This window comes from Struthio camelus, chromosome 2 (genome assembly GCF_040807025.1).
Source record: "Struthio camelus isolate bStrCam1 chromosome 2, bStrCam1.hap1, whole genome shotgun sequence".
Taxonomy (NCBI): Eukaryota; Metazoa; Chordata; class Aves; order Struthioniformes; family Struthionidae; genus Struthio; species Struthio camelus.
In genome coordinates this window covers 144734530-144761413 of record NC_090943.1, presented here as the reverse complement: position 1 = coordinate 144761413, position 26884 = coordinate 144734530, and the positions used below count along the sequence as shown (strand labels likewise).

Here is a 26884-nt window from a genome sequence, read left to right as displayed (position 1 = left end):
AATTCTGTCTCCTGTTCCATTTTTCTCTAACTAACGCAGCAATCTTGGGCAGGTCACTAAGTCTCCCTGCTTTGCTTTTGTGCACTGGTGAAATAGCTGTGGTAGGAAATACTCTACAGTGGTTTATATGTCTTTGCTAAGGCTTGTGAAACCTTTGGAAGAGCTGGAAGTTTTGTACAAGTTGCTCTGTGGATCAAAGTCTGGCGCTAATAACTTCAACCGGATAGCAGCAGAGTAAAACTACTATGAACCATAATAAATAATCTGTATTCCATGTCAGTTAAAAACTTCATTATAAAAATGCCAGGCAGTCCGGTGATACAGGCAGTTGAGATATCATTGGAGACTGATTCCAAAGCTGATTTGTGGTAGTGTCACTGACAGCATCTGAATCTTTGTCTCTCTGCTCTTATAGTATCGGTCAGGACGGGATCCTCAGCGAGGCTCAGACAATGTTTCCAATAAGTCTTCAGACAGCGATGTCAGTGATGTCTCAGCTGTGTCAAGGACAAGCAGTGCTTCGCGCTTCAGCAGCACAAGCTACATGTCCGTCCAATCAGAGCGACCAAGAGGAAACAAGAAAATAAGGTGAGCTTAACGCCAGCCATGGCTGCCTAACTTAAGTAACTGAACAATTTTCAATATCTGTGTTTGAAATGAGTGTTTTGCCTAAATTGAAATCTGCGGAAAATTTTCAGAATACTGATTTGAGTGTGTTCTGCATCTAATGCTTTTTGAATTCTTTATGCTGTTTGTTTTTAGCAAAGTTCGTCATCTTGAGTTATACTAGCATGGACTAGGATAAAAAACGTCTGCTGTCAGCAGGCACTAGATGCACTTTGATTTACATTTTCTGAAAACAGTTTTGTAAAATACTTAATATGGCTAAAAGGCCCATTTAACTTGCAATTTCTTGTCAACGAGGCGAGAGACATCTCTAACTGACTTTTTAAACTAGAGCTGTTGTACTTTTGCAGGAGTCTTATTTAATATTTAAACAGATACAGATATATATCCACTGTGAATTAATCTTCAACAAGATGTCTGCGGAGCATCTGTGAGCAAAATGCTCCATCTCCTTTGCCTGCACCCTGCGTGCACTCAGAGGCACCTTGGGTTCAGAATAAATGAAAGATACTTTTTCTTGGAAGATGTAACACACCTGCATCTCTCAGAAAAATTTGATATCAGATCAAATTATTAATGCTCAGAAATTTGTCCTCTCAAGAGAAATGATGATTTTGAAAAATGATTTAAACATTTCTCTGTTTATATGAGCACTGTGAGGACCACATTATATTTATCTTACGGTTATGTATGATTTTGTATGGGATGTATTGCCATGCAACTCTTATTCAAAGAGGGTCTTAAAAGTCTGTCCTAATTTAAAGCTTTTCTAGTGTAGGCTGGAGATTCAGCCAGCATGCTTTAACTTATGACTACTTCTGTCTTTTAGTTTGTTTTCTTTTACATATTCTTTCATATGAGTTCATGCATGCTCTTCTCTCTGACCCTAACTTTACTTTGTTCTTTTCTTTTTTCCTTTTGCATGCCTTGTTCAATTTGTATTGACTTCAGAAGGACAAGGGATATAGAGGAAAAAAAAGAGGGAGGGCTGGAAGGGGATGAACAAGATGAGATATTTCCTGAGGAGGAGGAAAAAGAGGAGGAGGAAAAAGTGAAGGAGCAAGCAATTAATGAAAAAGGGGAAGGGCAAGAGGTGACAGAGAACTGTGATAAGAAGGAAATCAAAGGATCAGGGCATGAGGAAAAGACCCAAGAGGACCAAGCTGAGGAAGGGAAAGAGGATGTCAGGTAAAATATATTTCTGTTTTTGCAGAGCTATTCCTTTTCCTCCTGTACCTGGACCCTACTTGTCTTCCCTTTTTTTCCCTTTGCCTAGCTTGCTGCCTATGTTCTCTGCAGCCTCTTCTACCTTCAACCATGATACTTTTATGTTTAAACAAGTCTCACTCCAAGTGCAGTGAACTTGTTCTGCGTACTAAATAATGCAGCACACTTTACTCATTATTATGCATGCAACTACAGCATGTTATTTTTTAGATTGGTTTAGAATGGCGTTTGGGTTTGACTATATAAACAATAGAAATTGTAAGATACCTCTTAATATTCCCTGTTTGAATTGTTATTTCAGGGAAGAAATCTTTTGTTAAGTGATACGTCATCAATATCAAAGCCATCTGTACTCTTCATGTGTGGCAGTACTAAATAAGAGGAGTTGAATTGTTTTAATCCTCTTTGTGTAGGCTGATAAATGTGCATATTGAGTGACAATTTACATGGATAAGCAAAGTTTTTTTTTTTTTTCTACAATGTGAATAATATTGTGGGTTGCTGTATTGTGGAAGGGTTATGTACCTCTGCTGCTGTATTGTGTCCAGAAACATTTCAGCACAATTGGCTCTGATTTTATCAGCTAATATTCTAGATTTACACTTTTACCACAATTCCTTTTGAACCATGACTTTTATTGTTAATGTATGACATTTTGTATTGCAAAATCCATGTAATTCGCATTATGAGAAATACAGTATTCTTTTTTACTAGAAACAAGTGAGTTTGAGATTTGCTGAATATTCTTGAACCTCTTTTCACCATGTAAGAATAGGAAAAAAACCTGGAAAAATTTATTTTCTTTTAAGCTTCTAATGTTAGACTACCTATAGATAACTTATGCCTATGAAACTGTGCTAATATATACTAGGGTAAGCACAGAGCACTCTACTGTATCAGAGACTGCATTCCACTTTCTTCCCTTGCTACATACATATGTGTGTACATGCCTGTACATATACTAAGACACACACACACACACACACACACACACACACACACACGTTCTTTCTAAATGGAGATACAAAAACCAGTTCACCTGCAGTGAGAAGGAGAAAAGGGAATTCTTAAAGCAGTTCTCAGAGTGGTAGGAAAAAAAAAGAGTCAAAATGTGTGGTGTTCAGGTTGGGGCAGCATGGGCCAATATAGTCGTACTACCACTTCTGTATATTGTTGTTGTCATTCCTGCACTCATGTGAGTGCATTTTAGAATTCAGGAAGCCAGCGGTTTATAAAGAGCTGTCTTTAAGATTGCCTTGCATACTTGCTCCAGGAACTTTTAAAGGGTACTGCGGGAAAGGATGTTTTGAAGACTCTTTTCTCTCCAGGATCCCAATAAGTTCCCAGTTTCATGGGATCTGGAAGTCCTGCCTCTCAAAAAGCAGGACCTATTTCTGGTTTCCAGCATTCACTCAGGTTAGTCTTCAGTCAAAAATGTTACCCCTTATAGAAACTAAAGTCCTCCTTAAGATGCAACTTCTTACTCCCCCTTCCAGTTTACCCTTCTGCTTTTTAGCTGCTCTCTGCCTACAGGAATAAAGGAAGTCAGGAGTCCCTACTTGCTAGAGAAACAAGATATTACTTAGTGGCTCTTTTGCAGTGACTTTGTATAAAATTTCTGCCCCTGCCATGAAAAATCTGTCCCTTGCCTGCTTTGCCCACTTTTGGTATAAAAGTTGTGAATAAAAAGAAAAGTTACTCTGTATCCACCTTCCTTTCCCATAGTGCAGTAAGTGCTCATATTTTCAGTATTTTCTAAGCAGTCTCCTAGCTGAAGACTCCTAGCAATCTCCTAGGAAGCAAGCTGAAAAGGACACAGACGGAGATACATATATCCATAGTTGTGTATCATTAGCATACTGAAGTAATTCCCCTTGAAGATTAGTAGTAATCCTGTCATCATGACTTGTGTAAGGGGTAGACAAAACAGAAGGTAGAATAAGTCGTAAGAATGGATGTTAATCCAGTTCCTTCTGATGGCATGTTCTGTAACTTTTAAGATGCCCAGATTTTCCTTAGAAGTTGGTCTTTTTAGTATTTATTACATAAAATGATTATTTTATTAGCCCTTATAAAACTTCATATATGTGCTCAGCTGCATATACACCTGCAGTTTTTACTGAAGTCTTAATGAAATTAGTGAATACACTGCATTAACTTTTGGAGTACTGGAGCACAAAAAGTTGATAAATCTTCTTGGCAGAAATAGCTGTAGAGTCAGATTTTGCATTCATTAAACGTTGTAAAACTAAAAATTGGCATATAGTTGATGCGCAGCTAAAAGCATGGATCAGGCTTTCCTGATATAAGTTTTAAGGATTCCTTACGTACAGTTGTTTTGTGACAATGCTGCTAAGTATTTTGCTTGACTGGAAGATATTATTTCTTATTCAACGTACTTTTAATCTGTTAGCTAAATAATTCCCTGATGATATTAGGGACAAGAGGAACCCTCTTAGACCTAATGTGTGAGCATTCATAATTTTTATTGCAAGAAGTCTATATCAGACTGATCTAAATCTTAACCTTTCTTAACGTTTTCCTAAATATCAGTCCAATATATTAATTCTGAAAATCATGATAGTTTTGTGATATCATATCAATATATAGCAACTGTAGTCATGAACCTGGGTTTCACTGTCTCGGACAGTGCTCAAATACATAAAAAAATAGAACCTCTTTTCCAAACACGAACAGTCCAAATAGTGAGATAACATTGCTCCAGAGGAGGGAATGTGGGAGAATTAAATGATGCTCCACATGACAGGAGATAGTTACAATAAAGGCTTGAGGGCATCTTGACAATGAAGAGTACGAAGGGGAAACTTGAGGAAGGAAAATAAGATAGCTTTCTGAATGCTTCTGAAGAGCTCTTTTCAAGCATTTGAAACATTGGGGAGAAAACATGATTAGAAAATACAATAAGTGAATGATAGGGCAAGCCTGATCAGGAGCAGGAGCTAAATGAGAAAAGATAAATGTGATAAGGAGCAGTGATTACAGCACTAGAAAATAAAGACAAGCAACGTATGTTCAACGGGGTAAAGAAAAATGATATCTTTGTACTGAGATACAATTGAAAGGCTATGAAATTTATCTTTCCTACAGTATTCTGAATGGGGATAGGTTAGGTAGGTTGTGCTCTAGAGGACCCTGCTTGAGCAGGGAGGTTGGACTAGATGATCTCCAGAGGTCCCTTCCAACCTAAACGATTCTGTGATTCTGTGATTCTGTGATTCTGTGATTCTGTTAGGGCTGGAGAAAAGCACTATGATAACTGGCATATGAAATGATGAGAAAGTGAACAAAACATTTAGGTGCATGGATGGACAGAGAGGTTAGATGTGAAATAGAAACTTTGTGCAAGACATAAGTTTGTGGACCTAATGTAAAGCCTGAGTTAAAAGTCCTACCCATGTAACAGCCACGAACAATTTGCATGTCCCACATCACTGGGAGAAGAAGCAGAGGAGAGGTCTTGGAGGGAAAAATGGAGGTCAGCAGTACTGAGCTGAAATTGGTGATTCACAGGGAGGTGCCAAAGAAAGGTTGCCATGTAGCCAGAAGACTGGAGGGGAGAGAAGAGGGAGTTCTGTGAACTATTAGTGCAGAAGGGATAATATTTTGATGTACTGTTGCTGAAGGTATGTTGGTTTCAGGGATACCGATGATATCAACCCTGTAGGACCCTCACAGGGCAGAAAATGAGAATCTACTAGAGATGTGTTGAATGAATGATTAGAGGAAGTTCAAGAGAGGATGCACTATGGAAGCTGAGGGAAGACAAAATTTCAGAAAGAGCATGTTAATTATAGCAAGACAAAGGAGAGAACGTGTGCTTTCAAAATCTTAGGAGATCATTAAAGACTTCAGCAGAAGCAGTTTCAGCTGAATGCAAAAGGTGAAAGTTTGGAAACTGAAGTGGAATTGGAAAACAGAAACTCAGCACTGAGTTATTCAATGTGTTCAATTAATGCAAGAAAGGAGAAAGGAGATGTGGCAATAGTTGCAGAGCTGGTGAGGGCAAGAACAGAGGATCTGTTTTACTTTTTAAAGGGATATGTCAAAGTGTGTTTCTGTTATCTGGGGAAAGAACCAGTGGTGGCCAGGTGGCTAGACATGTGAGTAAGGAAAGTGTGAGAGATGAGAGCAAAGGAAATCAGAAGACAGCATGTAGTCACTTAGGCAAATGAGGCAGCTAAGGAAGAGACCCAATGAGACATTTCTATGTCCATGACAGGGGAGAAGGAGGAGAAAACTGTAAAGGGGAAAATACATAGATAGTACAAGAGAAAAACAGATCATGTATTTTGCTATATTTTGGAAGAAATCAGTGCAATTCTGTGTGAAAAAGAGAAGTGAAAGCTAAAAGAAGGAGAAATAGAATTGATTAACTAGGAAGATGACAGAACTGAAGAAGGAGAGAATGAATTTGTAGCAGGAAAAATCAGCTGGGATGTAATTCTTCAGAAGCACTCCATGGCACAAGAAGCAGAGTGGAGAACAGTTTTAGGCAATGGATTTGTTCAGATAAAAAGATTGTTCTCTTCCTGATGGTTCTTAATGCTCTCCATGTCATTTCCTTTGTGGTCTGTAAAGATTCAAATCAAGCTCACTTCCCTTTCTTTTTTGTGTGTGATTCAGTTGAAAATATTTAGAGAATTTAATTATATAGGTTTTGAAACTGATTCCTGATGCTCCTGATGAGCATTTGTTTCTTAGATTTGCTTTATATTGTAATCTCAGTATTTCAGTGTTTATGTGGCTTCCACACTGATTGCAGCTATTATCAGTTAAATACAGTGTTTTGCAAAGCTGGATGAAAAAGCAGATCCGTTCAGTCTGTGCAAGCTCCCCTGTAGTGGTGGAGGCCAGGAACGTTCTGTGAAAATTTCAGTTCTGGTAAAAATATCTAAAACTGTGCAAAAGATAGCAAGCATTAGGAATCTATTTTCAGTGTGCATATGTTGTTTGGTTTCTTAAAGCTATTTCAGAGTAATTATAGTGGTTACTCCAACTGCACTAATGGATGAAACACCTTAATGGTGCCTAACCTTCCTAGCAAAATAGGACATACATTTGTAGAGGAAACTGTAGTGGGGGCTCTTTCCCCGTTGTGTGATCAGTCCTTTTGCAAAAGAGCAGTACAGGCAGACCGTGCACTTGATAAATCCAGCAATATCTTCCTAGAAGTGCTGGATTTGTGCTTCTGCAGGTCACTTAAACCATGCACAAACAGGCCAGACACTTCAACACAGTGTATGCAGACTGGTAAATCCCTGGCCATTCCCTAGGTATTTTGGGAAACAGCGTGGACAGAAACACACTACCATCATTAGAACAAGAAATTCAGGCTGTGCTAAACACTCAGGAGCCTCTCCTAAGTAAGCAAAAGCAGGCTACAGGCAGGTGGAATGACAATGGCAGCAGCAGTGTATCCCCAGCTGCCAGCCTCCCATTGCACCCTTCCCTTCCTGTGACTGAGCTTGCTCCCAGCTTGGGGTGAGGTGGGACAAGTCCCAGCGTGGGCCTCAGCTGAAATGGCAAGAGGTGCTGGGACGCCACCACTGCCGTAACAGGCACCCCTTAAGCTATTAAGGTTCACCCAATTTTTTTTCTGCCATGATAAGAGAGAGAACTTGAGTATAGCTGTTTAACATGAATGTTGATGTAATTTTTCAAGGACGTCAGCCTACAATTTCCCCTAGCTCTCAACCCAAGGTATTGGTGTAGTAAGTTCTTCAACCTCATAACAGAATGACTTTGCCGTTCATGGGATCAGAATTACAGGTTGCAGGTACAGTGTTCACCAGCTCTTTTCAAATACAGATCACTTTATTCAGGCAGCTGGCGAAGGGATGCGGGATGAATGGTTGAATAAAAAAAGCATCAGCTTTATTTTGTGTACCCTCAGCATAACTGTTCTGTGCACTTCTAATTAGATAAGCAGAGAGTTGTTTACTATTACCAGTTTGTGGATCTGAAATCAAAGTAGTTAAAGCTAAGTGCTGTTTTCAGTAAGATTTCATTAGTTTTATTGGGCTTTGTAAAGAGGTTCGTGAGCAGTTCGTGACAAATTCTTACCCCATTTAAAGCATAGATCAAAAGCCTTGCATTTTACTGTAAGTTCGTTAACTTATTTAAGTATTCCACATTGAGGCAAATCTTCAAGAGCTGTAGTAGCAGCTGTGTCTGCAGCAACACATTCAGCCAATAATTTGGCCAGTGTTTTTTTGCACTTACACAAATAACATACAGGAGAAAACTTTCTGTGATTTCTGAAGAAGTATTATGGAAAAGGATATCAATCTATCATTGGTTTGGAAAAGAATTATATTAATTCATATATGCTTTGTGAAATCTGTCCCAGGAGCAGAATACCAATCATTGAAGAAGTCTAACGAAGCCACCTGATTCTAAGATATTCGTCGCATTCTATCAAACCCATTAGGGAACCTTACGAGTTAGCACAAATGATGTATAGAATCAGCTACTAAACTTACTTTTATCCACTGAGAAATAATGAAGTAATCAGTTTGGAAGTGCACGTTATTAACAGGTGGACAGTGAGACTACCTCGTTTGGAACAGTCTGTAGTTTTGTTGTATGGTGCCCAGCACGGAACTCTTGGACGTTTTTTCTTTGACAGCCACACAGTATCTTTTGCAATTGCTTCCCTTTCTATGAAACTCCCGCGCTTCCACCTCTACTGAGTATTAGCTGTAACCTGTGGTCCGGAAAACACTGATGTGTACTCCTCTTACTGAAGGTTATTTAAAAACCATGTACCAGTCGTTAAAAAAAAAAGCAAATGGAAAGCCTTGGAGACATGCAAAAAGTAGAGATGAGGGTGAAAAATTAAAATGTGGCTGGATGGAAATATAATTATTAAATTATTGGTTTTTGCACTTCTAAGTGTGTTTAAAAAGCTCAATTTCTAAAGCCTAAAGCCTCTCTTTTTAAAACTTATTTAAGTTGTATGTTCCTCAGTGGACAAGCTTTTTTTCTCTGTAATTGGGCAAGATTCAGCACAACAGGTCCATGAAATGGAATAGCAATAGCAAGAACTAAGTGTGGGGAGAAAACTTATAAACGCAATGAATTGAATCAGAAAAGCTTTCTTTAGGCTTTTCTTTCTCTCACATCTGTGATTCTATGGTTCCATCGCAGTGCTATATGTTTTCACTATTCCGAAGAGTTTAATCTGAGTGTTATTTTTGAATAGAAAAGTGAAAAGACTGTAAAACTAATTTAGTTCCTTTGGTGATTCCTCTGAATGTACTTCCTTAAAAATAGTAAATAAGATTATGTAAGAAACAACTATAAATTTCCTTCTTGTTACTTCATAAAGATATTTCTAAAATATAGGTACTGGTTTTGTCCAAATATAGATACATTGTTGGTATTTTTTGTTAGTAATATGATAACATCTATGCATTAGGCTCCCATTTTTCAAAATGGTATTTAAATCAAAGCTAGAGACTTTTGAGAAGGTTACTCAGAATTCCTTGAGATGGTCCATCTGTCCTAAAATATTTGCAGTTTTAACAGCCCTTTATCCCTAGAAATTCAAGACCACTAGGGCTAAACTTGGTATCCTCAGTACTGAAGTCTATTAATTGCCAGTAATTGTCAAAGCTGTCACTGGCACCAGTTGCACAAAGGCAAAAGACTGTAAGCCATATAGAACTGAACGTCTTCACAAAACTGCAAACCATGTAAAGCCTAGGGAAATGAACGAGCAAGACTTTCAAGATTTCAGTTGTTCAACAAAGCAGTGATTTTTTTACTCTTCTTTAAGACAAAGAGCACCAGACCATGTATAGCAGGCATGGAGGGCACTGGGAAGGCTGTCCTGGGTCTGGGAGTTCTGATTCATGACAGAGACCTCTTATCATGGTCACTCAGTGAAACCATCTTTGACACTGATACAGGCAGTGGTGATTTCAGGCTTTTCTGGTCTATACTTAAGGAAAATTGTATTATAGAAGCCTCAGTCAAATAAGAGAAATCCTTGTAAGCTACTTGCTATTTGTTTTTTAAGAGAACTGTTCATCCAGTCAGAAATGTATTTCTGACAAAAAAGGGTATTTATGGCAGACATCGATCAAAATAGCACTCAAAGGCACAATGAGTTGAGAAGTGATGTCAAGCCACAGAAGCGTTAAAAACTTTTTGAGTTTGTCTGAATTTGGACATCCTAGTTGTGTTGGCAGTACAAGAAAAATCAAAATTGAATAAGAGTAGGTGTCAGAAAAGGACCTTTGAAGCCTCTCTTTCTCAGAGAGAAAAATCTCTCATCCTCATTTCCCTACAGCTGTGAAAGATATATTGCCAGATCCATCTGGCAAGTATGATATTTTAACTAAAGGTCAAGGGCCCAGTGCCAGCCTTATTTTTACTTACTTAATGCACATTGTAAGATGATGCTCCAGGGGTGTGCCATTGACCATCTGTTTGATTTTGAAGTTATTTGACCAAAGTTACTTGAACTTTCTGGAGTTCAGTACTCTCACTGTGCCTTCACGGTTCTCTTACTCATCTTGAGAAGCTGCAGCAGCAAAAGCTAGCGGGGAGCGTGTCTGTAAAGCACTACCTACACAAGCAGGGAGATGTTTCATCATGTGGCCCCTACTAGTGAGTAAAGAGCTTGTGGGCTTGGGTGACCACTGCAAGCCCAGCTCTTCCCACAGGCATACTTCTATGACAGCCCACGGTAAACAACACTGAACGGGTGCTCCAAAGATGCATATAGACCCGATAGTTCCTTAGGAGGGAGCTCTGTTCTCTCCAGGCTGGAAAACCAAGTCTGCAAACGTGAGTTCAGAAAGTTGGAAGCCAAATTTCCTCACAACGCTTTCTTTTTATGATGGTCTTTAGTCTCCTGTATGCCTTTCTAATTCCCCCCAGCGGCCCAGGTGACTCAAAGTCATTTTGTCAAAGTGACAGAAGTCAGGCAGGCGAGATCATGATGTCCCAGATAATGTCTCTTTGGTTGAGGTAATTATGGCTTCAGATCTCTTGCCTGTGTCCATTTAGCTCTTGGTCCCAGAAGATCAATTCAAAGAGAAAGTATGATTTTGTGAGATGTTAGCAGTGTCTATTCTGACCCTGATTTTTTTAGCGTTCTCAAGCAACCTGTATTTACAAGGAATGGAGGAAATGTCACTGTTCCTTTATTCTTTAGACCCCCCACACATTAGCAGTACAAAAGACAAGGGGCCTGAGCAGATCCACTTTGTACACTACTAATCAAAGCAATCCAGTCTTTGATGAGTGACGTATAGATGCAGCTATAGTGAAATCCATATTGATTACAACAGTTGAATTAGTCAAAGCCCTTTTCGGACATCTGGTTTTTCTCTGTCTATTATGTGATTTTTCCCCTTAATGTAGTCTCAGTAGTGCTGGCTATCAAGTTCCTGCATGATTGTCTTCAGAAGCCTTTTAGCTGTCAATGTTTGCTAAACAAAAAATCTTCCTTTTAAGTAATTTCAGTATAGCAAATAAAGATACCAAACCATGGTTCTTTATGCCCTGAGGCAATATGTGATTTCTCTGATCTCCAAATATTTTTGAGAGTGTATACCTTCAACTTTCAAATTTTTCTCATTTTCCAGACTTGATTTTATATTATGTCTCTGGTAGTTTTAGGTCTGGGGCACATGGCAGATTTAAGGTTTACTCTATCTGTTCACGGCTTGCTTTTCATTTCAAAGAGCTCTTTTAAATTCTGCAGGGAATAAATCTGGCCAACATTAAGCAAGCTTGCAGTATAGTTGTATTTTGTGATTTAGTCAGCATCATTAATACGTAAAGCAGAATGCTCCCTCTCTGACTTTTCTCTATTGGAAGACTGTAATTCAGGAATATGTTCAAATAAGCACACAGCATTCTAACCTTCAAATTAAATACACGCAAGGTGCATTTCTGTAAGAGGCACTCAGTCAGATTGCTCACTGTCAGTTCTAATTCAGCAAGCCTATTGTTAACCTGCTATTAAGAAGGCAGGTGTTTTTTTGCCAGGGTGGGTTAAAGAAAATGCTCAACTTTCTAAACTCACAAATTCTGGATAATATTCTACAACTGAATCTGTCTTTATTTAGGATTCTGTTTCCCTATTGCCAAGCTTTCAGAGCTCAAATAAACTGCTTATGTTTTACAAACGTATATCAAGCTAAAATGAGAACTGACTAATAGAAGATTTTTGTGCTTTAGCTGTCATTCTTTCTAGGCTTCTTTTGAAGTCATATATATATTAAATGTTTGCTTTAGTTCACTATAGCAAAGGAAGGGATTTCTGCATAGATGCATATCTCTTAAGGTAATGAAGCTTTTCGGTAACTCTATGAAGGAAAACTTGAAAGTCTGTCAACAGTAGATAAACATGAATGTAATATTTTTGTTGACCTGTAATTTTAATTTAATTTAAATAAAAAACTTGCTATAAATTGTATTTCTGAGTAAAACCAATGGCCTATTATTCTTTCTGAAACAGCAAGATTTTTTATTAAGAACCTCTGAAGCTCTGTGAAAAATTCAACTGCTAGCTTTTTAGAAACAGTTGTCTTTTAAAATGTTTCTCCTTCATCTCTCATTTGTTGTAGCAATGTTTGATAAGTAACCCCACAGCATGGCCATGAACAATTGTAAGATTTTTTTTCTGTCAAAGATGCCTATCATTCTAGGCATAATACAGAAAAAGCTATACAGCTGTTGTTTTGTGAAATAAAATGGACAGCAATATCCAGAGCTGGATATATAAATGAGTAGGAAAGATCCAGTTTATGTCAACCTATGTACTGTAACTGGTGAGGTGCTTCTACTTTGTGAGAGACCTTTAAAACAGTTACTTCCTTATTGTAGAAGTACTAGGTTATTTTTATTTTCAGATGTGCACACATGATTTCTCTGATTAGTAAATATATATAACAAAATCCATTATCATCACTGCTTTATTCAGTAATTCATTTCTCATGAAAAAGATAAATCTTCCATGATTAGACCAATTCATTAGAAAGATTTACTAATTACAAGCTCAGTTGTTTTCCCACTACCTTTTGTATTATGATTTCAGTAAAATAAACCTAATGGTGAAGTCAGTCCAGTAACTTTTCAATATTTATATCGCAAATGAGTTGATAAGATAATTTTTGGCCAAGTGAGTCTCAAGAGACATTACAGTTTCAAAGCTGTCATGTCTCTCTGTGATGTGAATTGGCAGATGAGTACATGTATTGGCCAGAAGCAACATTCCTGTGGAATTGTTATTTCCTACATCACAGCTGTCCCCATAACGCTGTTTCTGTTAATGTTTTTCAGCAAATTAATGAAATGAGAACCTCTCCAAATGACTTAAAGAGGTCTATTAAGAATGGCATTAAAATTCATTTCCTGCTTGTAAAAAGCCGTAAAAGAAATCCTCAGTGGTCTTCCAATCTCACAAGGAGTAAGTGTAAGAAAATACAATTGAAAAATCATTAAAATCCTTTCGCTGGGACATCACAGTACATCACTTGGCAAAGTGAAGTGTTATAGTTGCAAGTGCTTTATTGTTAGTTAGGGATCATTTACCAGAGAAGTAAGGAAAATGATAGGGAAATATTGATATTGAATTTATATTGGGAAAAAAAGAAACCTATAAAATCTCCCAAAAGACTTCAGTGTAAATCTGATTCTCTAGCACATATACTTCTGGCACAGAAGCAAGATGATATATTCTCATTTCCAATTCAGTGATAATGAAGACTGCAGAAAAACAAAATAAATCCTCAAAAATCCCCTTAACAAGATACACTATTTTCTCTTTCATATTTAAAAATATTAGTAATACTGCAGATTGGAAAAGTGGCTATGTTAGATAATATTGTTTGTAGTAAAGTGCATTTGCTGCTAGCTGAAAAACAAAAGGATTGAGATTGACATAATAATGTTAGTCTAACAGTCATGCTTAGGAGCATATATAATAACAACATTTTTATTCATTCTTTGTAGAATGAAGTGATATTTTTCTATGTGATTTATTAGTGACTGTGCAGCCACTGAATGAGTGCAAGAATTCTTTACTGCTTACTGTACTGCTTTCTGCCACAGACTGTCAAAGTTCAGGGCTAGGGCCTGATTTATTTTAAAAGCAAGTTTTGCAGACTGTTAGCAGTACTTTACTGCAGAAGAACTCCTACCGTTGTGATGTCAGCTTACAAGGTTAGTAAAGAGGGAGAAGAGGCTTTTTACATCTGCCAACATAAAATATCTGTCTTGAAAGTTTATTAGTAAGGAAAATGATAGAAGGAAGAGCAGTGAAAGGTGGATTGTGGTATTGTTTTAACAAATGAGATAGGGGAAGGAGAAATATTGTCTTTACAGGAGTGCATTATTCTTTTGATAATTCAAGGAGAGAAAAATGCAGCAGTGCCAGAGGATGCCTGAGAGAATATGATTTGTGTTTATTAAATGACTGTATGTAGTAAGAAAAGATTTGTCTTATAAGCTATGCACAAATCCACACAGTCAGAAACTTTTTATTTGGAGAACAATGATTTAAGGTGTTTCTTATTTGTCTTTGTTCCCAAATCGAAAATATTCTTTGTCTTTGATTTGGGTTAGTGCCTGTTTGTCTTGTTTCTTGTATCTTGTCTTTGCAGAATGACTGAATTAGTAGATTTACCTAGTTTTAGGTTGCCCGTTCATGCCGCTGCCTGTTGGATTACTTAAGGTACAGAAAAAATGGGCAGTACTTCCCTGTTCAACAGTATATGATGTCTCCAGAAATCTTAGTAAGATTCTTTAACCTGTGGGACACCTGAAAGCAATGACAGCTTTCAGGGGAGTCACTATCTTGGGTTCCTCCTTCCCTATTCTGGTTGGTTTGCCACATATTGTAAATCTCAACAGGCATGAAAAAGCATAAGGACTCCCAGGTGTCAGTATTTTTTTTCCCCAGCCTAAACAAAAGATTCCTGAGGAAATTTGGCACTTACGATACTAATCAGCAAGTTTCTGTAAAAGAGTTTCTGTTTTCTCAGGCAAGAATCTGACCAACTAGTAAGATACCAACCAAGATTTGCAAATGGTTTGCAACGTAGGCAGCCAAAGACTGCAGGTTCTTTAACTGTGGAGACAGGAGGATATTTCCCATTTGGTAAATATGAAACAATGAGGATTCAGTGTTTCTGCAACTGCTCTCATGGAAGGTATGACATCAGCCAGCAATATTATTTTGTGATTAATTCTGGAGTAAGTAATTTCTATAAGCCCATAAATGTGCCTCTGGAGCACAAATAAGCCAGTCAGAAATTGTGAGAACCATAACAGTGAAGTTTCTGACTTACTTTTTTCTCCTTAAGATCCAAAAGTCAGCTACTCTCCACTGATCTACTGATTAAGCCAAGTTTTTGTAAGAAACCTGTTTATCTAGGATCTGGAGCATTTTGTTCCCGTTGCGGTCCATCTTACGTGGTACAAAAGTTCCAAACTACATGGCTGAATATCAAGTGGCTTTGAGGCAGTTTTGCTGCCTTTAGAGGCACCCTCCTTGTGCACTGTGAAATCTGCCCTCTAGTCAAAGGATTTAACCCAAACCACATGAACTGTCTGTCACTGTCCTTCTTGCTCAGATATCAAGGAAATGGTGTGTCTAAAGCAGGAGATACCAAGACTGAATGAAACATCTTACGAGATGTGCTTCGCTGCCTCCCTCCTGTGAGGATTTCCTTAGGCGCTCTGCAGTATTCCCCTCTGGCTGATGTATCGACCCCAGAAGGGATCATTTTCAAAAGAGCAGATCCTAGACAACATATTTTGGGAGGATTTATCTGCCAGTCTTTCCTAGTCTTTCTGTAATTCAGCATAGATATTGACAAACCCCAGGGAGAAGAAGCAGGTAGTTTCTGATTAGCTGCTGTAGTAAGAGTCTCTAAAACTTTGACAGCAAACACAGATGGATTCCAGAGAAGAGCTGCACTCCTGCTTTGGAAACAAATGGGCCTTGCCAAAGAGGTTTTGAAGATTAATGCCTTTAAAGAAATCAGAAATACAATATTACATTTTCCATAAAGCTGTGGATGACTAGCAATTTTGTGATTATTGACTGTTTTTCCTTAGAAGCAGTAGGAGAAAGCTTATGGCCTAGAATTGGCCTGATCAACCGTAGAATATCAGAATTCAAGAACAATCTGTGATTTTTAGTTTCATTAAGGAACGTAAGGTTATGTCTATACCAATAAACTAGACAGGGCCAGGGCATAGTCTCACGCACTATCTAGAATGATCACTCATACTGTTCAAACCGCTTCCATGCTCCTTGGCACACCTTTGTGCAGGACAATTGGCATTCAGAGACAGTGCCCAGGCGCAGCTCAGGACATGGCATGGGCTATTTCCAGGAGGCAGCATGTGTGAGGAAACCCTCTTTTGGGGAGAATATAAATTAGCTGTGTATATGCAAGCTCTCAAGGTCAGAGAACAGGCCTGAGCCATTTTATTTACTATTATGTATGGTATACGGCTCTTCAATGACAGTAAGAACAATATAAATTTCCTCTAGTTGAATATCTGTCATTCTGCCTCCCTTCAGCTGGCTAGCCCAATATATTTTTAAGAATATATCAGAACACTTATGGTATTTCCTCTACACTAATGACTTTAAATTACACATAAACAAAGATGTCTTATTTTAATTTCTTTTCTAATGTATTATTTTTCTCTGATTTGTTTTGAAGAACATTTTTCTGCTGCATTCTTTGAGAATGTATTCCTTTAAAATTCATTTGTAGTACATATGACCACAAAAAGTTGAAGTCAAGAAAATTCATTGTAAAATACATAGGAAGCCATCTTGTTCAACTTAACCCTGACTATGTGGAATAATTATCACTTGGGAAAATACAAATATGTCAAATACCTGTTTTGTGTTTGCTGTGAGTAGACTGTTCTAACTGATGATTAGACTTCAGGGTGTGTTTTACACTTAGCTGTTAGGTCATTTAACATTTTCCTCTTCCCTCTGTTTGTGAAGCAATTACAGAGGAATGCTGTGCTTTAGGGCAGGTGTATAAAACTACTTCCCACAACGGAGAAGAACTCGAAAAGAACATGACTGAAGTGGAAGACCAAGTAGAGGAATCATCCCTTTTTCCTTACTCACTTGAAAATTTAAGCACTGAAGCCTCTCACTGGACTTTGCATAATCGTAATTATGCAAACACTTATCTTCAGTTCTGAGTGTCCTCAAGTGGTTTCCTAGTTTAAGGGTAACTCAGGAAGCAAGATTCCCTTGTGAGTTTTGCCCAGCGCCCTGCTCTTGTTGACTGCTAGGTGGTGCCCCCATTAAGCCAAGGTCAGTAGCTTGTCAAGTTCACTGTTTTCTGTTGCTGTTGCTGTAGGCTGCCAGGAACAGGGGTTTCTGTAATGATTTTGTTCATCTTTAGATTCTAATAAGGATGATAATTGTGCTATTATTCACGTGTGATTGGGAATAGCATAGTTAATTCCTAGATATTTACCTTTCAGGTTTTTTCCACCCCACTTTGAAAACCATATTTTTAGTTCAGTTCTATTCTTTGTCTCATAAATTACTGTTATTTAATGTCAGTTTTAAAATACGGTGGTACATACTTATATGTTCCAGGTTTCACAGTTTTCCAGCTTAAAAGCATTTTCATTTCAAGTCTTTTGCAGTTTGCCCATCACCTTACATCCATGTGTCCATATTACCTATGATATGTTATGTGCATATTTACAATTTACAGCTAAATTTAATTTTATTACATGCTGCCAGTAGATATTTATTAATATACAAGGATCTAATCTTATAGATGAGGATCCAGACTTATAGACCAGAAGAGTAATATGGATAAATAAATGATATAGATATAGATAAAGATGATATAGATATGTGTGTTTGTGTATGGGTATACATGTAAAGAAAAGTCAATGGATAAATCTTTTTTTTTTCCTGTTAAGAGAAAAGATTGTAGGATTTACTGTTTTACTTCACAGTCCCTTTCATAGTACTGTTATTTTGGCAAGGAACCAAACCTGACATAAGCCACCCTATTTCTTCAGGGAATCAGCCATTTCTGGCGCTATCAAAAGAGAGTCGTGGTAGAGGAATAACTTAATGGGAGAAGATACCAAGCATCTACCAAGACTGATTAGTGAGCGAGGGCTTGGATGGCCAGAAAGTATGAAAGGGGTTTGGGTTCAGAGTGTTGAGGAAGGAGTTTGCTTGCTCATGATCCCTTCAGCTATACTTTGAATGACACTATGAGCCATTCAAAACCCTCCTAGTACATATTTCTCAAACCTTCTTGGAGAAAGAGGGTTTGAGGAAAGACAAAGTCACTGCTATGTGGTGGCTTTTTCAAGGAGCTGATTGCTAGTTGGGATCATAGCAAAGATGTCTTCCCTGCTGTTTGTTTTTCAGGAGGAAAAACTTTAACTAGAGAAAATATTTTTAGAACTCTATTGGAAAATAAAAAGGACTCTGTGAATGAGCTGTCAATATTAGTTATTTGTACTAGTATTGAAATATCTACACAATTCTAAATCTAAATTTGTTTTTCCTTACTTGAATTCTCACTCCTAATTTTCTTAGTTGGTCAGTGGAACCTGGCTGAATGAAGTCTACCTCATTGTTAGCAGGTATACAGAGCAAAACTTCCTTTTGTGGTACTGAAGTCCTTAAACAGCAACAAAGGAGCAGATCCTTCTAATGCTAGTTCTAGTGCTTTCATAAGTAACTGTCTGCTGAAATTATAGCAAATTTGTGTGCATGCTAACCTTTTTAGGCACATTGTTTGCTTTAATAGGGGTGATTGTTGCAATCCTTTGCTTTTCAATAGAATTATGTATCTTGGGCAATTGCACGTGAAGTGCTTCAGTGATGTGGTAAAGGCACATAAGACTCAGGAAGTGGGAGCTTTCTTCTCAGTAAAAGTTTTGTGAGAAAATATAAGATTTCTGTTTTCACTGCTATGACCTTTCCTAAAGGTTAATATCACTTACAAAACATGCAATAATTATTATTTTCTGTTAGTAAATATGATAGGAACCTACTGATTTTCTGGATGTCATTCTTGAAAAAAGCATTAGTGGAATAGGTTGTTCTGCAAACAGTAAGAATAATGTTCCTATCAACCTGTGCTGTAAGAATTAAATCCCATGTGAAATATCAGGGACTTACAGTACAGCCTTCCCTGAAGGGGCATTAATAAAAGTTTCTCTCCAGGGATCTGTTTTCAAAGACAATTCAAGAACAAGAACTAAAGAGCTTTAGTTTTCTACTCCTATGTCAAATTAGAATACAACTGATTAAAAAATTATTGAAAAGAAGTAGACTTGACAGACAGCACATTCACGTTAATCATATTCCCGTATAAAATGTGGGTTAAAATAGCATTAGCGGTTGAAGGGCTATACTTTTCTGATTCTTAGAAGAATTTTGCATGAAATAATGTGGAAGATATGAGCTCTTCCCGACATTGTCCTTCCTAGCTCTCTCTAATGTTTGTTATATGCAAGATAGTGTTGAAACTGAGAATTACTTTCTGTAGCACCTCCTTTCTATGAAGCAATACTTAAAGGTGTTAGTTTCAAGGAAAATATAGCATGTGATATAATCATCATCTTATGAATGAGTTGTCATAGTGTTAAAAAAACCCAGAACTAGAGACTGACTTTTTTTCTTCTGTGCCTTCCTGTTTACTTGCATCCTATCCCACTCTTGTCTTAGTGTTAAATTTAACAATGTGCGTCAATATGTACTAACATGTAATAAGAAGGAGAGGTGAAAAAACTTTCCTGTTACCACTGATTTCAAACTTGTGTTACTGTCTGTCCAATTAAGGGCACTAAGACTATCTCTCAACTTTGTTTTGCGCTTTTTCTCAGCTGATGATACTAACTCAAATTTTCGCTGATAACTTCCTTAGGAAGCACACCCAGTATTTTTTGACATCATGCCTAAGGTCGATTTCCTGGATAAACCAGCTCCTGTATCTTCCTCTGTTCATGCTATTCCAAATCTGATGCCTTATCTCACTTCCCCTTGAATCATCTGGAAGGGACCCAGTGGTCCCTTGGCTTTTGAGGGCACTGTATTAATCTGTTAGATAGGTTTTATTGACAGCACGTTTATTGTAAAACTTCATAAAGAAGCAACACTACCTTCTTTTTTTGAAATCGATTTAAGCCATTATACATAAGGGGAAAATAGTGTGGCTATGCCTAGCTATAGGCAAAGGAGTCAAAAATAACCTATGCCAAGAGTGAGCACTTTCATAACCTCTCTGTTCAGCCCAAAGAAGACACAGAAAGGAATCACAGCTATCACAGAACTGTTCCTCAGCCAACAAAGCTGACCTCTAAGGGAACCTCAGTTATTTTCACACTCTCCTGGCCAGAGAAGCAAATTTGCAAATATATATTTGTATATGAATGAATTCATAAATAATAATCAACTCTAGAGCCCTCTGTTGAGAGGTAAAGCCTCACAGCTCTAGGAGTAGCCTTAGTATGTTTTGGAGAAAGTATTTAAAAAGCAAAAATAACCTTTTTTTAGCCTTTATGTAATGACAATTTTAATTAATTATTTCCCATGATTTCCAAAAATATCCCAGGATTTTTTTCTCTATGGATGGTTTGGCACTGTATCTAGCATGGCCTTATTAATGAGATTTGCCATACTGAATAGAATAATAAAGATCCAAGTTCTATGCAGGAAGTTTCACTTCAAAATATCAAAATATCCTTTACGCATATTATCAGGCTTACATGTGCTTTCGAGTTTCCAGTCTGGGTATTTCTCCAGGCATGTCACATATCACTACAGACTTTCATTTCTGTGCGAAGAAAAAGTCCCTTAACCCAGACCTCTTGGAGATCGGGCCCTGGGTCCACTATGTGTCAGTCTGCCCACAATTTGACCTTCTATCTGATGGCTTGAAAAGTGTATTATTTGGTTTGTACATCCTGGGATGTAGTAGCCTCACTGCTGCATTTGTGTACAGTGTCCTTTTGATCTACTCTCATTAAAACCTTTCATTTACTTATATATTTCTGAAGTGTCTTGCCAGTTTAAATAAATAGATAAATAACATGTTCTATAGGTGCTAGCACCATTAACAGTAGAAGTTATCGCTAAACAAATGTTTTGTCATAAGACCTAAAAGCTGGGAGCAGTAATGACCAACAGGAAGCACTTCTGGTGTTTCAGTACTTATGCTGCCACAGTGACAATTAATACTTGGAGATAATGGCACTTTTAGGGGGACAGCAAATATCCAACAGCCCTATATTGCTCTGTCACCTCAACAAGAAAAAGGGTGAACAAAGGTAAAAACTTGATACTATGATAGATGAATCTCAAGAAAAGCATAGAAGAGATGTATAAGAGAAATGGGGATAATAATCTTAGATAAGCTCTGTACTGAAGAAAGTTGTCTTTTAACCTAGCCTTGTTACCCTGTTCTCAGACCTTTCTCAAGTAATCAAGCACTATAGTTACTGCAGGAAGATCATGAGAACAACAGAGGAGCCAGGAGGTGCCTTTGCTTTAGCTTACTGAAGGGTCTACCGTACGGAAAAGCATGGAAAACACTTCTTATGTTAGCTTTTGACTGTTTGCTTTATAGGCTATTATAATGAGATATAAACATAGTACAAATGCTTTCTAGTAACAAAGAAAAAGTCTAATCAGGTGAAAATTCATGTGTAACTACTATTCATCTGTGTTGGGTTTCTGCACCTCTGATTTGCTGTTGAAAAAAGCAGCACTGTAAATTACATTTTCTGTGCTTTATTTGCTTTGTTTTCCTTGCCTGGCCCAGGCGATCTTTACTCAAGCCATTTTCAGAATCTACTTAGTTGATAAACTAGATGAACCAATATTTGTGATTTGATAAGTGAAATATGAAAGAACAACACTGAAATCATTAAGAACAAAATAAAAATGTGCAGGAACATACTGGTCTTTTTGCATAAAATTTTAAAAAATTCTATATATGGTATCCTAATGTATTCAATCATTGCTATGTTTTTGCTGGTAATGACAATCAGTGAATAAGAGCTTAGTGTTTAAAACAAAATTTGGATGAGTCAAGTATGTTTACAGGACACCAAACAGGAACCTAACAATTAAAGTTATTCCTCTTTACCTCTAAGAAAAACAAACCCTACCTGTGTGAATTAGCTGCTTTTACCCTCCAGTGTCCCAAAACTTTCCATCTGAAACCTGTCCTTTTCTGTCTTCCCCTTTTTACTCTTCTTTGTCTGCACTGTTTATTCGTCCACTGGCTGACAGTGTCTTTACATCCAAAATGCAAAGCAGACAGATGGGCGCCTCAGGAAAGAACATGACCAAGAGCACCAGCATCAGCGGGGACATGTACACACTCGACAAGAACGATGGCAGCCAGTCGGACACGGCAGTGGGCACTGTTGGTGGTGGCGGCAAAAAGAGACGCTCCAGCATTGGTGCCAAGATGGTCGCCATTGTGGGCCTCTCGAGAAAAAGCCGCAGCACGTCACAACTCAGCCAAACTGGTAGGAATTGGATTCTTTTTCTCTTGAAGTATCATTTGAACGTATGTATTATGCATGTATTGCAACTTAATCGTTTGAATATCTTGTTGACATTGCTTCATGAACAGTATTCTAGGGAGAGAAGAAATTGGTCAAACATTTTAATTGTCTGGACATTTACTAAACTTATTTTTTTCAGCAAGGATCCTTTTCAGGTTGGACTGAGGCTTGTGTTTTTTCACTTGCTAGAAACAACTTAATGCAATAATCCCTTTGTTTCTCAGGAACCAGCGTGAGCTGCTGTACTTATGTTTCGGGGAATTCTTACTAATAGTTTGTGAAGGATCGCTAAATGCAGTTGCAAAATTCCTTCTCTTTTGTTCTGAATAGTGCTTGCATATGTTTTTTCTCATATTTGAACATGGAACATTTATTTTGAAACAAAATAATTTTCATGAACACGATTACATATTACATTTTGCTGCATTAGTACAACCATTTTATTGTTTTTTAATTCCTTTCTTTTCAGCCTACAAGCATATTCACCATCAGTATAAATTTTCCTCATTTCTGGTTATGTCAGTTAAAATTCATCACTGAAATAGTCTGCCTCGGAAAAGTGGACAGATTTTCTACGTTGACACTCAAAGCATTTAAAATCCAATGCACTTTATCCCTCCTATTTCAGGGAAAATCCATATAATGCACTCTGAAAAGCTCTCATTGCCAATTAGCCAGTGTACTTTATGTTGGAAAGGATTATTTGTATTAAAATTATTTTATATAAAGCATAAATAAGCAACGTATATAGATATGCACATACATGTTTTTATATATTTAAAGTTCTATACATGAGATATATGTTCAGTATCTAAGCAAAACAGATGTAATGTTGTTGTATGGTTCAACATCACTTTTGCCAGTAGTGTTTAACAATATGTGGTCCCATCTGAAGGTCTCCATTGTGCTAAACACTGTTCAAGCCTTGATAAAAGATTTTTCACTTCTCTGAAAAGTCTGCAATTTATATGGTGAAACTGAAGTGATAAGAGGTTTGATGTGCAAGTAAATGCAGTAAAATGATGGTTTGCAATGCCAAAAATTTTGGCCAATTTTCTGAGTAAAATTTTGTAAGAGGAGGACTTAAAAACCTGGAAAGAGTAGACGGGAGAAAGAGGGGACACTGAAAGGAGGAATAAGAAAGCGGTGCAGAAGGGGAAGCACAGAAAGAGAACAGGGAGATCTGAATGTGCGCCTTACCGAACACTATGTGAGAAAGGAGGGAATGAAGAAGTGGAGGGGAAAGAATGTACATAGCAAAAGCTCTGAAAATCATGCAGACACTGATGACTACATCAGCAGGCAAATCTTTGCAGGAGTGTGTCGTCTTACCAGCTCAGTTGCTGGTTATGGAAATGGCAGTTTCATACATGTTTCTATTTTCTCCAAGCTCAATGAATGAGGGGAAAGATGAAGTCATATTTATATAGACCTGGGAAATGTCTAGAAAAAAACCTAGCTGCATACTCACCTAGAAATTATTTTTGCTCATGTGATAGTGAACAGATATGTAACCACATCAACTGTATCATACAGGTATGTGGATGTCAAGTCAAATATAATGAACTGCATTAGTAGTTCTGATCTAATCTGGTCTGTCTTAATGTGAGAGATAGTAACTGAATTTAAGAAGGAAGTCAGCTCTTCGTATGCTTTTCACCTATAAGTTTCTCAGAGAGACTAGAGAGAATCTGTATCTCTGTGGGGCTTGCTTAGACTTAATTTAAATACCATGCTGAGTTAGTTATTTGGGATGGCACTTTTAATGTGAAGCTTCTCTCTCACTGTTATATCCAGCCAGTTGCCCCAAAACTGATTGGATGATCTGGTTATGGACAAATGTGAAATCTGTATCTTTCAAAATTACTCAAGGTCTCTTGACTCGTTCACTATGAAGGGGTGTTCTGAAAAACTCGTGAATACAGAAACTTATTTCAGTCCTGTTACAGCTGCAGCAGAGACCAGAGGGATCTGCATGGCTTTGGCAGGCCATCATTCCCCCTCTACTCCTCCCCAGGAGAGGGCTGCACTCAGGGAAGTCCTGCTGCAGTCAGGACTCTGTGTGTAGAGCACAGATGTGCTCCTGCTGTCCTTTTCTGGAAAGGACTCGCGCCTGTAGGTTGGGCATGAGTTGTCTTATTCAACTGTTGCAGTGTACCAGCTCCTGTGCCCTATTAGACAAGAGCTCTCGAGTTATCTCCCATCCCATGACCCAGAGGGGCTTGTCCTGTGGCCGCACGTGACAGTCATGTGCTTCATTTAAATAAATGGGTCATACATGCATGCTGGCCATATGGTGAGCATGTCAGTGAGCACGTCAGGGATTGTTTGGCCCTTGGCAACAGTATATGCACAGAGATGTGTCTCTAGCAAGACAAGGTGATGGCCAGTCGGTTAGGAGAGGGGGAGGTCACATCATGAAGAAGTGTTGTGCATATCTTCAGTGTCTGTCCTTTGGACCATCTTAAAGAAAATATTGGGCACCAGGGTTATATATGAATGCCTGAGGTTTAAAACTTTCAGTTTGTTTATTTAATGAATGGATAACTATTCCCTGTTTTACCACATTATCGTCCTGTTTCAGATGTTAAATGCCTGTACAAAGAAATCATGTATTGATACAAGCACTGACACAAGGCCTGGTATCAAAATACTGAACGTGCTGCAGACTTCCTCTAATTTCTGTAGCTGAAAGGCAGGTGATACTCAGATTGCAAGGCACTGTTATAGAGAAACTGGTTGAAGTATAAAGGCTCTTTAGGTAATTTCTGAAGACATTATGCTCAAGTGGTCAGCCAAGTATCTCTTTAGTTGACATGGCAGGGTTGAAAAAGCATGCTGATATCAGGAGATACCAGCAATACTACAGTTCTACAGAAAATGTTACATTTATAGCAACTAAGGTTTCAACATGTGTCCCGTGCTGAAATCAGTAAAGAAATGTCTGTTAGTGTCTCTAAAGTTTCTTTCTAGTGTCTTGTAAAGCATAATTGTATTTCAGTAGTTTTCTTCATTCATGTTTTATAACTAAAATTATATTAGAAATTTTTTGAAGGTAGGTTATTATGATTGTTTTCAGAACTGGGAATCAGGCATATAATAAATATCATAAGAAATTAATTTTTACTGTCCTTTCAATATACCTTTATGTTATCTCTTGTTATTAGGGGGGGAATTAGTACTGGGAAATTGACATTCTAAATATATACAAATTAATATATATTTTTTTATTTTACTCTTTAATTATTTTAGTTTATTCAAGTAGGAATTCTTGCTTGAGTTTTGGGGAATAGAGGGTATGTTGGTTTGTTGTTACTGAGGGGAAGAAAGGGAGTAACTGTCTTAATAATTTAGATGACATAGAAAATATATAAAGTCACAATCCTTGCGTGGAACTGCTTGCAAACGATATTCAGCATATATTAATGTGAAATATAATACAACCAATTAATAAGACCTGGGAAAAGGAGAAAAGGGCAAAAAGGATAATCTCCTGATGTTACACAAAAAAGTATATGAAAGCTGAGAGGAGGAGAACTTGCATAAAGCATGCCCAGACTTTTGATGCCTTCTCAGGTAACAATTCTCTACTGGTTTTTCCCCTCCTGCCCTCATTTCACAATCTATGAAGAAGAAGAGCAAACAATAGGAATTACAAAACATTGTTTTCTGTTTTCTGACTAAAATGCCGAAAAAAAAAAATCTGTAGTTCTCCAATAATACTAGAGGTCCCAAGTAGTACAGAGCAGTGTGTAGCTGATGCTCTTGAGAGCTCAATCAGGGAATGTTGCTCAGAATAGCCTGCTTGTAACTTAGCAGGCGTTGTAAGGAAACAATTGAAAAGTTTTCAGGAAATCAATCCCTAGGACGTTAAGATGCCCTGCAAACAGCTGCCTAGTGATTATACCAGGCTAACAGTACTGAAGGCAACATGAACATATCAAAAGATACAGTCCATCACATATAGAAATGATAATGTCCATGAAACAAGCAAATCTGCATAAAAGAAAATGTGATGCAGGCAGGAGTGTAAGTTCTAAGTTAAAGGGATATCTTGAAAGCAAACAGTAATGTTGGAAGAATTACAGAATCACAGAATCACAGAATGGTTTAGGTTGGAAGGGACCTCTGGAGATCATCTAGTCCAACCTCCCTGCTCAAGCAAGGACCTCTAGAGTATGTTGCCCAGGATCACATCCAGACGGCTTTTGAATATCTCCAGCGAAGGAGACTCCACTACCTCTCTGGGCAACCTGTTCCAGTGCTCTGTCACCCTCACAGGAAAGAAGTTTTTTCTCAGGTTCAGGTGGAACTTCCTGTGGTTCAGTGTATGCTCATTGCCTCTTGTCCTGTTGCTGGGCACCACGGAGAAGAGGCTGGCCTCATCCTCTTGACACCCTCCCTTCAGATACTTATACATGTTGATCAGATCCCCTGTCAGTCTTCT

The 26884-nt window shown here is 37.8% G+C and overlaps 1 protein-coding gene across 22 annotated transcripts in view; it reads left to right on the top strand.

The window, feature by feature from the left end:
* RIMS2 (regulating synaptic membrane exocytosis 2) overlaps nt 1–26884 on the top strand; it is a 482918-nt gene that overhangs the window by 402222 nt on the left and 53812 nt on the right. For 21 of the 22 annotated variants that reach the window (XM_068932860.1, XM_068932863.1, XM_068932862.1 and 18 more), the window contains 2 exons: nt 416–588; nt 22157–22398. The exons of the other annotated variant lie outside the window; for it this stretch is intronic. In XM_068932860.1, coding sequence (XP_068788961.1) covers nt 416–588; nt 22157–22398 — 415 coding nt within the window. The remainder of the gene's footprint in view (nt 1–415; nt 589–22156; nt 22399–26884) is intronic. 22 annotated transcript variants of the gene reach the window in all.